This window comes from Gigantopelta aegis, chromosome 4 (genome assembly GCF_016097555.1).
Source record: "Gigantopelta aegis isolate Gae_Host chromosome 4, Gae_host_genome, whole genome shotgun sequence".
NCBI lineage: Eukaryota > Metazoa > Mollusca > Gastropoda > Neomphalida > Peltospiridae > Gigantopelta > Gigantopelta aegis.
Window position 1 is genome coordinate 96,153,710 of NC_054702.1, and position 16,456 is coordinate 96,170,165.

The 16,456-nt window shown below is 40.7% G+C and overlaps 1 protein-coding gene across 2 annotated transcripts in view; it reads right to left on the minus strand.

The window, feature by feature from the left end:
- LOC121371481 (centrosomal protein CCDC61-like) overlaps positions 1 to 16,456 on the minus strand; it is a 48,010-nt gene that overhangs the window by 7,352 nt on the left and 24,202 nt on the right. For both annotated transcript variants that reach the window (XM_041497408.1, XM_041497407.1), the window contains exons 12-14: positions 16,053 to 16,085; positions 15,488 to 15,548; positions 12,012 to 12,081 (exon numbers count right to left, since the gene is read on the minus strand). In XM_041497408.1, the coding sequence (XP_041353342.1) occupies positions 12,012 to 12,081; positions 15,488 to 15,548; positions 16,053 to 16,085 (164 nt within the window). The remainder of the gene's footprint in view (positions 1 to 12,011; positions 12,082 to 15,487; positions 15,549 to 16,052; positions 16,086 to 16,456) is intronic.

Below are 16,456 nucleotides of genomic sequence, written 5' to 3' on the forward strand. Positions count from 1 at the left end.
GAGATTTATACCTAAGAGATAAACGGTAGCTGGATGGGGCTTTAGAAATGGACCGGTTTACGCAGAGATCAGGATTACACAGAATCTGGTTTAGACAAGAGTCCACTGTATATATATTTGATTGATCCATATTACCAAACCATTTGGAACAGGAGGAATACATACTAAGTACAAACAGTGCGTGATCTGAACAGGGGAATGGGGGTTGAATATGAAACTAGAGGACCCTTTTGTTTACGTTTTCCATAGACACCTACCCAGTGTTTTTGCCAGAAAGAAATTTTTGGGTATGGCACTATGAAATTAAATATTTACAATGTGTTTGCTGAATGCAACAGCAGTCAATGGGGGGGGGGGGGGGTATGGGGGGGCCCTCCCCCAAAATAAAATGGGTTAGGTGTAGGGTTAGGGTTAAGAAAATCATACAGTAATAATAAAGAGTAATTAATTTTGCCAAAAGGTTAACTTTTAAAAACTACATCTGCAATAGAATTTGGGTATGGCTTCATACCCATTTTACCCTCTGGCAGAAACCCTGCAATACTGTATATGAATAGTGTAATATTGCCCCTGCAGTACTATAATAATAATAATAATAATAATAATAATAATAATAACAACAATAACAATAATAATGAATGAATGAATGAATGAATGAATAAAAGTAGCAGCTGCTGAGAGATTATCTGAAAAAGAAAATAAATACACACTAACTACGGACAGTACACAAACTAACAGCGGGGGATTTAACTGGAAGCAGTCGGAAGGAAACATATTCTCTGTTTTCAAACCGTCAATGTGCCATTATTGTTATAGATATGTACAATTAATAACTATGAGTATGATTCAGTAACAGTACTAACAGTTTAGCTAGTTTCGCAGATCGGTACGGTTAGTGACTTAAATATGGCGGCATTCTCATAAGTATTATTATTATTATTATTTTAAATTATATATTAGCCATGAACTGTATTACATATAGCAGGCCATTTAATCATAAACAACTGGAAGCAAATTGCTAGTGTGTCACCAACTACACTCGAAGTGGTGACCAAACACTATCAGTATATTAACAGTATAGTTGAGAATCCTCTATATAATATTTTTAAATACCTGCAGATAATATGAATATATATACACGTATATATGAGGGGGCACAAGCCATATTTTTATGTTCAGAATTTGATAACTGCAAATTAGATGTACATTAATGAGGTCAATGAGGTAAATTTTATTTACACGATATTTTAATCTATGACTAGTAAACAAATAGACAGGGCTTCATTTTCTAGTAATGCAGGACATTATGTTATGTATTAAGCAAAAATTATTGTGCCACAATGTTTTTCGTCAGTGCAGGCACATACCAATCTCCTTGTACAAGCAAATGTTTTTGTGATACATTTTTCAGGGAACATGTCTCGACCCCTCAAAGTAAACTTCACTTGCCTCTGTGTAAACCCCCCTCCCCATGCCAAAATCCCCGCACACGCATCTGCAGTGGTACTGTATATGGAGCTCTGTAAAAAAAAAATTAAAAACCCCACAAAAAAACCCTCACACAATCATAATAATAAAAATAATAATAATAAACCAAAAAAAATAAAATAAAAATAAAACAAATAATAATAATAAAATTGTGAGTTTATGTTCCAAATATTTATTATTTTATTTCAGCGTATTCGCCGGGTTTTTTTTTTGTCTCTATACATGACGGTTGTGTACTGTATATAAAATTCAAAGGTACTTTACACAGCTGTCGTATATATAGCCTCATCAATACTCGGGTTTTGTCGTACATTTTAGACTTATCATAAAAGAGTTCCAATTTTTAAAAATGAAGCTGCTCACTGGGATTCCCTCAATCGTTGTTCAATTAAAATGTTTTGGGTGATACAATAGCGAGGTTTAGTATTCCAAATTAATGTAATTGTCATTTATAATCCATATTTAGAAAAATAAGGCCCACTAAATCTTAGTGCCTTTAGATATGAATGCATTGATGTAAATAATAGCAACTAGTAACCAGTAACAAAAGATTACTGTTTGAACAACACATCCCTGTAATATTGAACAGATATCAGCTGTGCATGGATGAAGCTGTCACAGCTGTAACTTTTCTGAAAGGAGTGGCAGGAAAGCAAACATGTTAAATGACAGGCAACTTTCATCTGGTGCTTGCATGGTGTTAAACATGGTAACTTTATCACATAGAGTGTTTTATCGTTATAGGCAGACGCAGCGGTTTTCAGCAGCTACTGGAGCTGTCACTTACTTTTCATACTTAAAATCACATACTTCACTGCATTGAATAAATACAGCCATCTACTTTTTATACTTTCAATTATTTGAGCAAAAACTACCACTCTCGATACCCAAGTGATACTTTTCTTTTCTTTGGGACCATGTAATTGGTCAGTTTTGTGATTTTAGATGGGAAAGTCTATTTAATCAAGGGTTTTACAGAATTACTTACAGTAATAAAGCAGGGTGGTTGGTAATGTCCATTACGATTTGAGGTGTATCCGTGCTGTTATCACACAATACCCTGTGATTTTCATAAAAGAGGCACGTCTTTTTAGTGTGTCTAGACACAGTGTCTGGCGATCGTCTGAATAAACACCTGCCAATCAGGAACCACAGAAAGGCCACGGAAAGAAAAGACCAATTAACCAAGAAAACACTCCGATTACTGTTTCAGTACGTAGGTTAATTTATTTACGAAACATAATACAGTTATTTCAACACTTTGACAATGGTGGTTTATTGTGTATTGAAAAATAATATATAATTGGTGCTGGCTTACTAGGATGACATTGCGATGCATTTGCAAAAATCAGGTATGTTTTGTTTCTTCAGTTCGAAGACTAATTCCTGACGTGCCACGTTAAGTATTAAATAACCACCAGCTCACCAGAGGGCGTATTCACTGGGATGGTACAAAATGGCTGCGAACGTTATATATAATAGCCGTCACATTTAACCATTTTATTAATTAACTATATGATTATACTTGTTGATATTAAGCAATAATGTGCATTATATATCGTTGAATATGCATACCAGGCCAAATGCCTTAATTGTCCCCTCCTTTAACAATTTCAAGACATACAACTGGCTGCTTCTAGGTGATGACCACGCACCAATGCCATACATCCAATGAAAAAACAGCATGATCGAAATTGATTACACTGTGACATATAGTTAACCTGACAAACATTTGTCTGTGATGCATAAGTTAACTACATGTGCAAGGCTGTAAATAAATTTTAGTCGAAAAAGATGCGTAAATTTGCTTACAACCTGGTTTTTAAGGATCGCTTTGACTCTTTGTAAGATAAATGTTATCTAACAGCCACTCATATATTATTGTCTATTTATCACACAGCCCCCTACTTTCAAAAATAATTAACAATACCATGGGATAAAAAATATTAAGATTCATTTTCAAGGTTAAATATATTATAAATTATTATTAAAAATCTATTTTACGGTATACTTCTTATTTTCAGTAATGAGTAAAATGTATTGTTCCTATTATTGTTTTCATATAAGAACAGCAAATAGTCTTGACAAAATGTAAAATGTTTCAAATTTTATTTAAAAACAAGCCCAGAAGGTTAACATTATCTGTCATCATTTTCAGTACATCATTACACAGCTGCAGTTGCATAAAATCCTAACAAATTACATCAGTATTTTAGGGTCATTTTTAGTTTAGCCCAAAAACTATAATTTTCATACATGATTTTCGATAATTTTTAAATGAATAAAATTGAAATAGCCCTTATTTAGAATCAAAAGATTGGAGAAAACTTGAGTGTTTTCTCTTTTATAGATACATTACCTGTCCTCAAACAAGTGCACCTCCCCCCCACGCAAGTGGTCTGGTCCGAACATCCCAACAGCCAATGGGATGGCCTAAATTCTTCTACTGCATACTGCTCTCTAGTTCCGGTCACATGACTGTAACTTCCTTCTTTTTCCCTGAGCGCATCGCACGGAGAACAGGAAGCGGGGAGGCCCGGGCGGGATGAATCTTGAGGACAGGTAATGTATCTATAAAAGAGAAAACACTCAAGTTTTCTCCATTTCTATAGAGACATTACCTGTCCTCAAACAAGTGCAGCATTCAACAGATGGTGGTGGGTGCCGAGATCCGTAGATGCTTGTGATAACTCCCCAACCGGAAAGAGGCTGACTAGTGGAAGAATAAGGCCAACCTTGGTAAGCCCCTCATCCTAGGGATGCCCGTCACAGACCAATGCAGGTGATGTTAGTAACAACAACCAGAATGGTGGCATCCGTCGAAGCAGTGGCAGGTACGGCTCCTAGAACACATGGACCAGGAGGCGGAAGCACCATCTCATGCTGGTTCTGACAGGGTGGGGAAGACGTAGCCACCAGGGATGCAGGTGTTAGGTAACCCTCACGTATTGAAGTGTTATAGTTTTCAATAACAAGCGACAACCTAATGAGGTGACATCCGTCAGCGAACATTGAACAAAACAAGACCCCCGAGTGTTTTCCTGTCTAGTAACACCAAAGATCTGTTAGTTCAATAACGACAACCAATAAACCACATGCAGTGCAGGGTAAAGGTTATCGAGACAAAAAGTTCCGGCCCAGTACGTGAACTGTGCAAAAGAACAAAAGTCTAAAGCAATCCTCATCTGTCTATTCGATGGACATCTCGGTATGCAGCCCAGAATCAAACAGACATCAACGGCGACGAGGACGGCTTGTATTCAACAGAGTCTGTGCAGCAACAACCGGACCCAGATGATGGAACCCCTCAACGTCTTCTGTGGTGACATCCCTCAGATAATAGTTGGCGAAGATGGAGTCCGTAGCCCAGAACCAACCAGTGATAATGTGCTGAATGGGTGTGTTGCAGTGCAGGGACATCGTGGCAGCCAAGGCACGGAGTTCATGCGGATTAGAAGCAGACGGAGCAGGTAAAACCCTCCTTCTGATAGGCGGTCAGGATAGAAGACCGGATCCAGGTGGCCACCGTGTTCTTGGTAAGGTCCCTCAACCGACTCTGGTTACAGGAAAGGAAAAGTCTTTTGCGATGTTGTCGAAAAGATCTGGTCCTCTCGATGTACTGGTGCAGGGCTCTGACAGGGCACAACGCCAAGTCCTCAACGTCCGCCGGACCAACGATAGAGGAGAGGGGCCTGCACAACATACGAACGAGGCGCTTGGTCTGGTAACTGATTCTTTGCAACAAAGTTCATGAGTAACCCCAAGTTGACTGCACGCCGATCTTGGTGAAAACGTACCAAGTCTACATCAAGAGCATGGAGTTCTGAGACACGGGCAGACCGTGGCAAAAACCGAGTAAAAACACCGTCTTCCGCATCAAGTCTTGCAGGGAAGAGGATTTCGATCGGCTCATAAGGTGCGGTCGATAACGCTCGTAACACCAGATTCAGGTCCCATCTTGGTGGCCGAAACCGGTGTACTTGATCATCAAGGCGAAACCCTTTGATCATCTTATGGATCTCGGAATACCCGATAACTTCGTTCCAGTAGCGACATCACGAACAGTAGCGATGACCGAAACGTACCCAGCGATGGTAGACCCCTTTAATCGTAAAGTGGTCCGCGATACAGCCAAAAAACCCAGCAAGACGAAGTATCTGGGATCGTCTGAGGTTTGAGGTTTTGCCGGGAAACACCCTCGGTGAAAAGCAAAGCCATCTGACGTTAGTAGTAGATGATCTGTGCGCTTTCAAAATGGCCGCCGTAGACTGTGAAGAAAAACCTTTCTTTCTCAAACTCTTGGCGATAAAGTCCACGCGTGCAGTTGGAACAACTGCGGACGTGGATGGTATAGTCTTGACGTGGGATGCAGCAACAGATGATCCCAGTCTGGCAGCGGTAAAGGATGTGGATCGGCTAAGACGTATTAGATCTGGATACCACATCCTGGATGGCCACATTGGAGCAATGAGTAACAGGCGACAATGGTACAGCTGAAACCTCTGAAGCACCCTTGGAAGGAGGATTCGTGGAGGAAAAGCGTACGCGTCCATCTGTGTTCCCAGCTGATGGCCAAGGCGTCGAGATCCAGAGCTTCGGGATCCAGCACCGGAGACACGTAAACCCTCAGCTGATGGTTGAATCGTGTGGCGAAGAGATCGATGTTTGGTGTCCAAAGTCTGTCGCACACCCATCGAACGCTTCGGGATGGAGCATCCATTCCGTCGGCTGTGGAGACGACGGCCGAGACAGTGTGTCGACTAGTACATTGGAAACCCCTGGAATATGGCGAGCCCGAAGTTGCAACGGAATCTCGTCAACCAGCTTGTAGAGACGATAAGTCAACTGCAGCAGACTGCTGGAGTGGGTTCCGCCCTGACGGTTGATATAAGCCACCGCGGTAGTACTGTCTGTGGCTACCATGAGAGAGGCGCCTGACAGCATCTCTCGCCAATGAAAGATGACGTAACTGACAACATCTCCAACAGGTTGATGTGTAGATCGGCTTCATCTGGAAACCACAGCCACCAACAGGGGACTGGACTGCAAGGCGACTGGTAACCGGATCAGCAAATCTGCGTTATTTGTACTGAATGCATGGATTCAGAAACAAACTGGATACCGCGACCTCTAAGCATAAAATGTTGCGCCGACGTCAAAATTACTCTTGCAATGATACTTCATGAAACAGTAATAGAGTGATTCAGGAATCAAGACATCGGAAACAGCGACCCCGTGATACAGGCAAGAGCCAAAGACAGCGTAGCAACTCGCTACGCTACATGCCCGATATACCTGGAAGTGAAGCAACGCAAAACAGCAACCGGCTAAATCCACGGCCGTCACACCACCCGGTGCGAAAACAGCAGCAGAGACCATCTAGGACAGCATCGGTCACGAACTCTGGCGGTAACAACAGTAAAACGTCAGTGAGTTGATAAGCCGCAATGAACCATAGGAAAACGGTGACGTAAAACCCCGTACCACGTGATGGCAACTGGATAACTTCCGGAACCAGCGGAAGTAGCGACTGTCTTGCATCGCCACCGGATATAGAGAACGATCTGCGAATGTCCTTTCCTCTGAACCTTCCTCCCGGAACAAGAGAATATGCGGTGCACGGGATCTCAACACAAGTGACCGGACCAGTAGACTTTCTTCGTCACCAACCCGGAACGCTTGTAACGTCGACCCCTTCACGGCAAAGAGCCGTATGTAGACCACAGGTCTGCCAAGATTACCGGCTTGTGCTGAAAGTCAAGAATGGATCGCTTCAGGCAAGTCGGTTGACGATAGTGTGCAATCGTAGTGCACATCGACGTCACGGAAGATATAAGGTAGACCAACATCAAAGTCGACGGCTAGAACAGGGAAAGGCATATCCTCTGGCATCCTGCACATGAGGAGTTATGGTCGCCATGTACAACATGTACGCTGAACTGAAGCCATCGACAGGACGTGCCAATCTGTAAGTTCTAGGAAGACGTCTGGTCCCGCCGGAAACAGCGTCATCCAAGGCCGGCGTCACACAGTTGAAGGATAGGTTGAAGACGGGATACGTTCGTTGTGACGAATGGGGAACGGCACAAACGAAGTCTACTCAAGTAAACCGACATCGGATCAGTCCTCAAACGGAAAACCTTCTAGAATGGAAGTGACGAAAGCATGCGAGTGGACTGTGAAGTGGACGAAAGCATATACACCGCAGCGAGACAAACAGTCACAGCCATGTGGGTCACTGCGTACGGATCTTCTATAACGGAAGGTGCCGACGCATCATCTGGAAAATCGGTCAGTAACCTGGCACAGGCACTTCGATCCAATGTACTGGCTGCATCGGGAACACACCGGACCGTGGACGGTCCCGTCAGGAGCCGGTGTAACCCTGAACGCCGAATCAGCTGCCGACTGGTGTGGACGGTACGATTGTACACGGACCGGCAGGAGCCGGTGGAACCCTGGACACTGCACCACTTCGATCGATCACGGGACGACGGTACCGAACGGTGAGCCGATGACGCAATTTTTCCAATTCGTTACAGGGCTCCGTCTGCTTGCTGGAACAACGATACGCACGGGGCCAGTTACTGGTAGCCGTGTAAACCGACGGGGGCCTGTGGCAGCCAACGATCGAATGCCGATATCTGCCGGTGGAACCTCCGTGGCGATCATCGTGAAAACCCGGACCCTTCTTGGCTGAAACCGGTGGATGGGCCAGCGGCGGTAGCATATCAGATATGACAGCCAGACAATCCCTCAGTGACAAGTGGTCCCGCCGCATCCAGATCTTCCAGCACCGCATGAAACCGATACATCATCAGAAAGTCACGTAGCACCCGTGAACAGGCCAGTCGACGCTCTGGTCATGGCCCGATGGAGATACCGGAGAACCGGACCGTGGGCGGTCCCGTGTGGATACCAAGGAACGGATGACCACATCGTCGTTGGATGTGGCAAGGACGGCAACATGTCGTAGACAGCCGCCAAGCAATCCCTCATAGTCATATGGTCCGTAGAGTCGGGCTCTTCAATGACAGATGTGCCGCAGGCGCTTCATCACCAAAGTCTCGTAGAACTCGAGCACAGGCCAATCGATGTACCGTAATGGAAGCCGCTGGTTAAACCGGACCGTGGATGGTCCCGTCTAGCCCTCGAGGCCTTGGAAGCCACATCAACTGAAGGTTGGCGCTGACGATCTATGGAACCCGTAGGGAGCCATACAGGTCATGTGGAACGGCTACGGTCCCGGCTCCGATGCGCCGAAGGGGACTTCCCCGCCGAAGATCGGTGAGCCTTGGAATCCGTGGAGCGTCTATCTGAATGAGCCGGCTTCTTAGAGGGCTGCGTAGAGACCGCAGGCCTGTCATCCGAAGTCTTAAGTAACGGTGGAGCTGAAGAAGCCGCACCCCCTGAAGAGGGGACTGGAACCGGACCTGACCCCGAACTCGCCGATTTAGGTAAGGTCGCCATTGACGCCATTGTTTCTTCCAGCATGGTCGGTAGTAGAATTGAACGTAACTCTTCCGCCACGGAGTCAGCAATCGAAGGCGAAGATTCCACCTTCTTGGTCCTCGAAGATTCCACCTTCTTGGTCCTCGCTGACACCACCTTCAGGTAAGCCGCGAACTCGACATCAGACAAGCCCGCACAAAGGTCGCATCTAGAAGTGAGGCCACACGAACACGACAACCTGGGTCGCCGCCGGCTAACTTCTTCCAGCGTAACACGCTCGAACTAGTCGCCTGAACATTATCAGATATGATAATAGTAATTTTTCAATCTGTGAAAAGAAAGAAAAACCAACCATAACACAAATACAAAGCCGGTAAATAAAGACGCCATTTTGCAAATGGCGTCCGACACGACAACCGGCGATATAACAACATTTCATGTAATTAACACTTGGCAAGTCAAGCGAAATACGCGAAAGACATATGAAAGCTAACGAAAGCTAACGAAAATTAAGGTGAAAAACATTTCACCCAAACACAAAGCCAGTCAACACAGACGCCATTTTGCAAATGGCGTCCGACACGACAACCGGCAATATAAACAACATTTCATGTAATTAAACGCTTGGAAGTCAAGTGAAATACGCGAAAAGAACATACGAAAGCTAATGAAAACGAAGGTGAAAAACATTTCACCCAAACACTAATACAAAACCAAAGGTCTTATAAAAGTTGACTCCAAACAGAGCCAAGCAAAAGGACGTCCAGACCCTTTAGCGAAGAGAAAAAGAAGGAAGTTACAGTCATGTGACCGGAACTAGAGAGCAGTATGCAGTAGAAGAATTTAGGCCATCCCATTGGCTGTTGGGATGTTCGGACCAGACCACTTGCGTGGGGGGGAGGTGCACTTGTTTGAGGACAGGTAATGTCTATAGAAAATGCAATGTCAACTTCTAATATTTGACTAGAATTTTGCAAAACATTTTTTGTCTGGTTTTATCTTTACTTCATCAAAATGTTTTAACCTTTAATATAATGTCAAACATTCCATCTTAGCTGTCTGAGCCTTTTATGTAAAACAGAGGTTCCTGGTAGTTGGTTAGTAGTATGCACGCCTTCTAGATTATAGCAGCCCCACTCCCATGGCTAGTGATAATCAATGTTGGGCTAGTAAATAGCTACTATTGCCATGCCCGACAGCTGGTGAAATGTTCAGGTCAAATGTCTACAGTCGACCTTCGATAACTCAAACTTCGATCTTTCAAAAACGTTGATCTCTCGAAGTGAAACAGCGGTCCCGGTCAAACTTCGAACATTCGAAAAACATTCGAAAAACTCAAAGTAATTTTTTGGTCCCACCATAAAAAATTAAGGGATATTGCACTTCCAAAACTCAAAGTTTGTGGAGTGACTGAGCCTTTTAACTGTACCGGTAATACTTTAAATAAAAATTAATTGTCACCCAAGCCAAGCGTGAGTGCCCCGACTGGTCTCGGCTATCGATGATACACGCGGTAATTACAGAATAACAGATCGCTGACTATGCGGAATGAAATGATCCTACATGCCTGCATTTGGTTGTCGGTGTTTGTACATGGCAGCGGGCCTCATTACACAAAGTACGGATAGTCTTGTAATCTTCAAAGAACTGTTGTAATAACAATTAACGCTGTTTGTTTTTTCTCTTAAACGAGTGAATCATGTCAAATTTGTTATTTAAGTGTGAATTCAAAATGATTCATTACTAGTCATTTAGTTATGTTAGAAACTGATACATCAGAGATCGAGCAATCTGGGGAAGGACCCGGCAACGGGGGGATAGCCAGATCGGTTAATAGTCACGCTTTCTTGTCATCCAAGCAATCTGGCGAAGGGCCCAAAAGAAAGGGTGTGAAGAGAAAATTAACGGTAAAAGACATTGAGACGAAGTACAAAGCGGTAATGGAGGTAGAGGCAGGTAAAAAGACAACAACAAAAAAATTGCTATTGACTTTAGTATCCCCCAATGTTAATATTTACTTAGTTTTATCATATACACAGAAGGAATGTGCTAACATCTGTGTGTTGGGGACAGGGATGGAGCAGCAAACGTGTCTTCCAATATCAACGAAATGATAATACTACAATGCAGTTTCACTTTGGGGTCTGCTGTACAAATTTCGAAAACTCGAACTCCCTGAAACTCAAACTATTTCGTCGTCCTCTTCAACTTCGAGTTAACGAAGTTTGACTGTATTTTGTAAATATGAATATTCTGCCCCTACCTCTAATGTTAGTATTTTTAAGCTCTATCTCCCTCTTTAGGTGACAAATCCGATTATTACTATTCTTTAGTAAAATCATATTAACTTAAAGTAAAGTTGGGCTAGTGAATTTTTAATCGTGGCTAGTACATTTTGAAATCACTGATCCCATGGCTAGTAGATTTTATAAATCTTCCAGAAGCCCTGTAGTAGGGGTGTCACGATACACTTGCCTCACAATACGATACGTATCACGATACATAGCCCATGATACATAGCCATCGATACGATACGTATCACGATACATAGCCCATGATACATAGCCATCGATACGATACGTATCACGATACATAGCCCATGATACATAGCCATCGATACGATACGTATCACGATACCTGATTCAAGATGTTTTTGCCCGTAAAACAAGAAGTTGAAACTTGAGTGAAGCGATTTAAAAATATAAAATAAACCTGATAAAAGTAAAACACTGATTAAACACAGACTGAATGCAGAAATACCACATCATAGACATGTTGACATAAGCATGCATATATTCTCTGTCCACTGTCGTTTTTTGTGAAGGAAATAACTTGTCAATAAGTACATACCAGCACAAATTGGTGTTGGTAAATGAATACAGAATTAATATAGGAATCGATACACAAGCAAGGGTATCTTGTATCGTATCGTCAGCAGCAGTATCATGATGTATCGATGCATCGGTGTATCATGACGCCCCTAGTTAGTAGTTATGAATACTCTCATGACAGGACTGTTCAATATCCCCACTGAACAATGATTCTTTTTGTGAATAGGAATATCAACTTACCAAGCCTGGACTTCTGAGATACGAAGAACCAGATCTGTTTGTGTTAATGCTTGAACCATTGTTGTAGTTTCTGAAAGATACAATATACTCAACAAATTAATTAACGGTCAGAAGACTTTTAGTAATTCTCTGCTAGTTTTGATCATAAATGGCATCTAAACATTGTTTGAGTAACATATGACCCGTGATACATGCACACATCTTGCACATTGTAGGGGTCTTGTGCATTTGTGAAAAACTGACTTCTTACATGTCTGTTCGTAATAATAGTAATATTGTTACTTTGTTTATTCTAAATTGTTGTTTAAATCATTAAGTTTACAAACAGGTCACAATGTCTACATCTTACAACTGAAAAAAGATGATTCATGTAAATCAGATGTAATGTAAATGCTATATATTCTAAAATACTGTTCTTGTGACATGCTTTTTCCTGATACAGTAATCAGTATCACATGGGGAGGTAACCCAGTGTTAGAGACCTCACCCCACGTGTCACAGATCATGGGATTGATCTCCCTTAGTGGACTCGTACTAATCAATACTCCATGAATGGAAATATCATTGCGTTCAAAGAAAAGTTCATATAAGACTCCATCATATACTGGCATGTGGATAAACAGAAGATTCGTCACGAGTATTTTTTAATATGGAAAATATCAACCGTGTCTATGTTAATCGGTATTTGTTAAGGCTTTGCCAAGACAAATACCAATTAACTAGACAAGGTTGATATTTTACATATTAAAAAACACGAGTAGCAAATTCTATTTATCATATAACACTTCTAAAATAAAATTGTCAGCAACACATTATTACCCAGAGACCTTGCAAATTTGCATATACCTTTAAAGGAATGCTTAAACAAGGCTTATGGACTGGTATGCATATTCGATGATTTATAATGCACATTATTGCTTTATATCAACAACTATATTATTATATTTAATTAATAAACCGGTTAAATGTGACGGCTATTATATATAATGGGCGCAGCCATTTTGTTCCATTCCAGTGAATGGCGAGCAGGTGCTTACGTAATACTTAACGCGTAACATCAGGAATGAGTGTAAGAACTAAAGAAACAAATCTACCTGGTTTTTGAGGGATGATAAAATAGTCATGCATTGCAATGTTCTGTAATAATATACATATATATATTTATATATTATAGTATATATTATTTTTCAATACAAAATAAACCACCACTGTCAAAGTGACTACACAACAAGTCAAAATAATTACACCATGTTTTGTCCATGCATTAACCTACGTAATGAAATAATACACAGAGTGTTTTCTTAGTTAATTGGTCTATTCGGTTAGGTGTCTCTACCAGTGATTCCTGATTGGCAGGTGTGTATTTGATTGGTAACCAGATGAGCCAATTAATTGACACAGTCTAGACAAAAATACATACCAGTATTGTGTAATATTCCCTGTCACCCCTAGTAAAATGGTAATGGACATGGTTTATTACTGTAAATAGTTCTGTAAAACTATTAAGTAGACTTTACCATCTAAAATCATAGAACTGACCAATTACTAGTCCCAAAGAAAACAAAATTATCACTTGGGTATCGTGGGTTGTCGTTTTTGCTCCAACGTAGCATACCAATAGGCCTAATAGTGTACATTTTTCCTTTGGATTATTTAACAGAGAAAAATCCTATAACCCCCATTTCGTTCTGTTAATGCAACTTGAAATATATTTAGTTAAATAGTTTATTTTATTATCACGTCATTTATGTTGTTTTACAAGTCAGGTTGATCAAAGAGAAGTGCCTTGTCGTAAATTAGTGCTTTTGTTTAAACTGTGCATACAGGAGTTGGTCAGGAGCTGACATCACTTCACCCCAAGCTAGAGTACTGGACGCTTCGAAAAAAAGAAGAAAATGGCTGCCTCCAGTTAGCAGGAATAATCGAGGGTTTTTTATTAACACTAAAATTAAAAAAAATTAATTTGTTAAAGTGTCAGTATGTGTTGGTGGTCCTGGTATGTATCTTTCCAACACATAAGGCTCATGTTTTAATTTACTCTCCCTTTAAATTTGCATACCATTATTATTAACCAGGTTAATATTCTAAATTATCACATGGGTTAATGACATGAATATCATAGGTAAGTTATAGGATAAACAGGTATATCCAAAGTTGTCAAATTTTTACCATGGAGGGTGTATTTTTTGTATCAAACATGACAGCATATGATGGATTATTTTTCTCTCATTCATTTAGTAAATAAACTATAGCTGAAAACGTCACTTTTTATTTGACCATTTTATCATAAATATACTATAGTATCATATTTTAACATGCTCGTTTTTTGTGTTAAATAAAATTTAACACTACAAATTAACAAGAAAGGTTTTATAAGGCAGGTTTTTATCACAAAACCTCGATCTGAAACTGTTGCCTGATAAACACAGACCTAATAATAGAGTCAGTTCCCCTTGTTAAGCATAATCGTGTAACATATCATGGCACATTGAAATATCTTTCACAGCTGTCTCTCATAAGATAGTTCTATCGTATATTAAAGATGATAAAAATAAAGATTACAGTTAAAGCTGCAATGTCTAGTTTCAATCATATACAGTCAAGTTCTAAGTTATAGAAGCATAACTGCACTTTTAATTCACTTGCAAGTTGTTGTCATTAACGCATATCGTCAAATGCTTACTAGCCAGTTAGAACAATTCTCGCCATTTTGTAATACCGAGCGCATTCTAGCAGCCACTTCCTAGCAGCCAATTACGCTAGCAGCCAATTTCAGCAGACACGCATGGCGACGTTTTAAACACTGGACCATTACGCCTTTTATAATGTGTATTGTGGTGTGGGCTATACGATACTAGTTGGACATCCTATATTACCGTAGTACAGACGGATTTTTAAAGTGATACTTCAGATATTATAAAAGTGCTTAATAAAACGGTTAAGTTATATTTATACGGATATTAGTAACAATAAGACTGTGAAAATGAGTCTTGGTTGTTATTTTGTTTTTGTGTTGTTATTATATAAAGATACTCTTTAAAACTCTAAAATTCTTAAGTTGTAGTGAATAATTAAAAATTAGCATAACAGTGTGAAATACAGGTAACAATCGAAAGGCGTACGAGTCCGGTGTTTAGATCGTCGCCATGAGGGTCTGCTGAAATTGGCTGCTAGCGTAATTGGCTGCTAGGAATTGGCTGCTAGAATCCGCTCGGTTTTTGTAATGCAACAATAGCCGAACCGTACTATTTTTAGCCCAGAGGGAGCCCGGCAAAAGTGTCCCATTTTCAAAATAGTGGGTTTATTTTTAACTTGGAAAAGCCAGTGTAGTGAAACCAATTCGGAGTGCGGCGTCTTATATGCACCAAACATAATGGGATTTTCTGTTCTAAATGCTTAAATAATAAAAATATTCCAGACATAGCCGCTTTAACAAAGAACTACACACTGCCAACATATTAATTTTTTACACTTACCTCAACCTGCCATTTGACGAATCAGATACCCAGCCATCACTAAAGTCTCCTTGACTACCCACTGCAAACAAATGAAGAATTAAAAATTACATTACATTATTTTCTTCATGTAGGCATACAACAATGTTATCATTGACAAATAATGGAATGCAAAACTGATTTTAAAAAATACTGCTGAAATTTTTTTTAATCAAGGCATTGTACTTAAAACACTGGAAATTATGGGAATATAAGGAAGGAAATGTTTTAGTTAACGACACACTCAACACATTTTATTGACGGTTATATGGCATCAGACATATGGTTAAGGACCACACAGATATTTAGAGAGGAAACCTACTGTAGCCACTTCATGGGCTACTCTTTTTCGATTAGCAGCAAGGGATCTTTTATATGCACCATTGATATATCAGTCCTGGTGCACTGGCTGGAGCGAGAAATAGCCCAATGGGCCCACCGACGGGGATCGATCCCAGACCGACCGCGCATCGAGCAGGTGCTTTACCACTGGGCTACATCCCGCCCTTATGGGAATATAAATGTAGCAAATAAATAATGTACTCACACGAGGAAGTTCTTGTTCTATTGTAGCTATTACCTGAGGAACAAAAGACACACCAACATAAAACATAAAATTACCTTCAAAACAATACACACAAACAGCTAATTAAATTTCATTAAAAAGTCATCTAATTTCAGAATTGAGTTTTAATGGATATTATTACTTCAGGGTACTGCTATAGTGCGGAAAGACTAACACGACAAATTTCAAAAACAAGTATTTAAATATAATAACAGGAATTCCATGAAATTAAATGTCTTGCCTGCCATAAATCAATCTGGTGTGTGTGACTCATAGTTGCACCTTTCGATGTATCTCTCTTTTATCTTAAATACCTATAGGTGCAACTACATACCAAGTTTCAAAGGTCTAGGTCATACTGTTAATGAAAAATGGAGCTAAAGGTA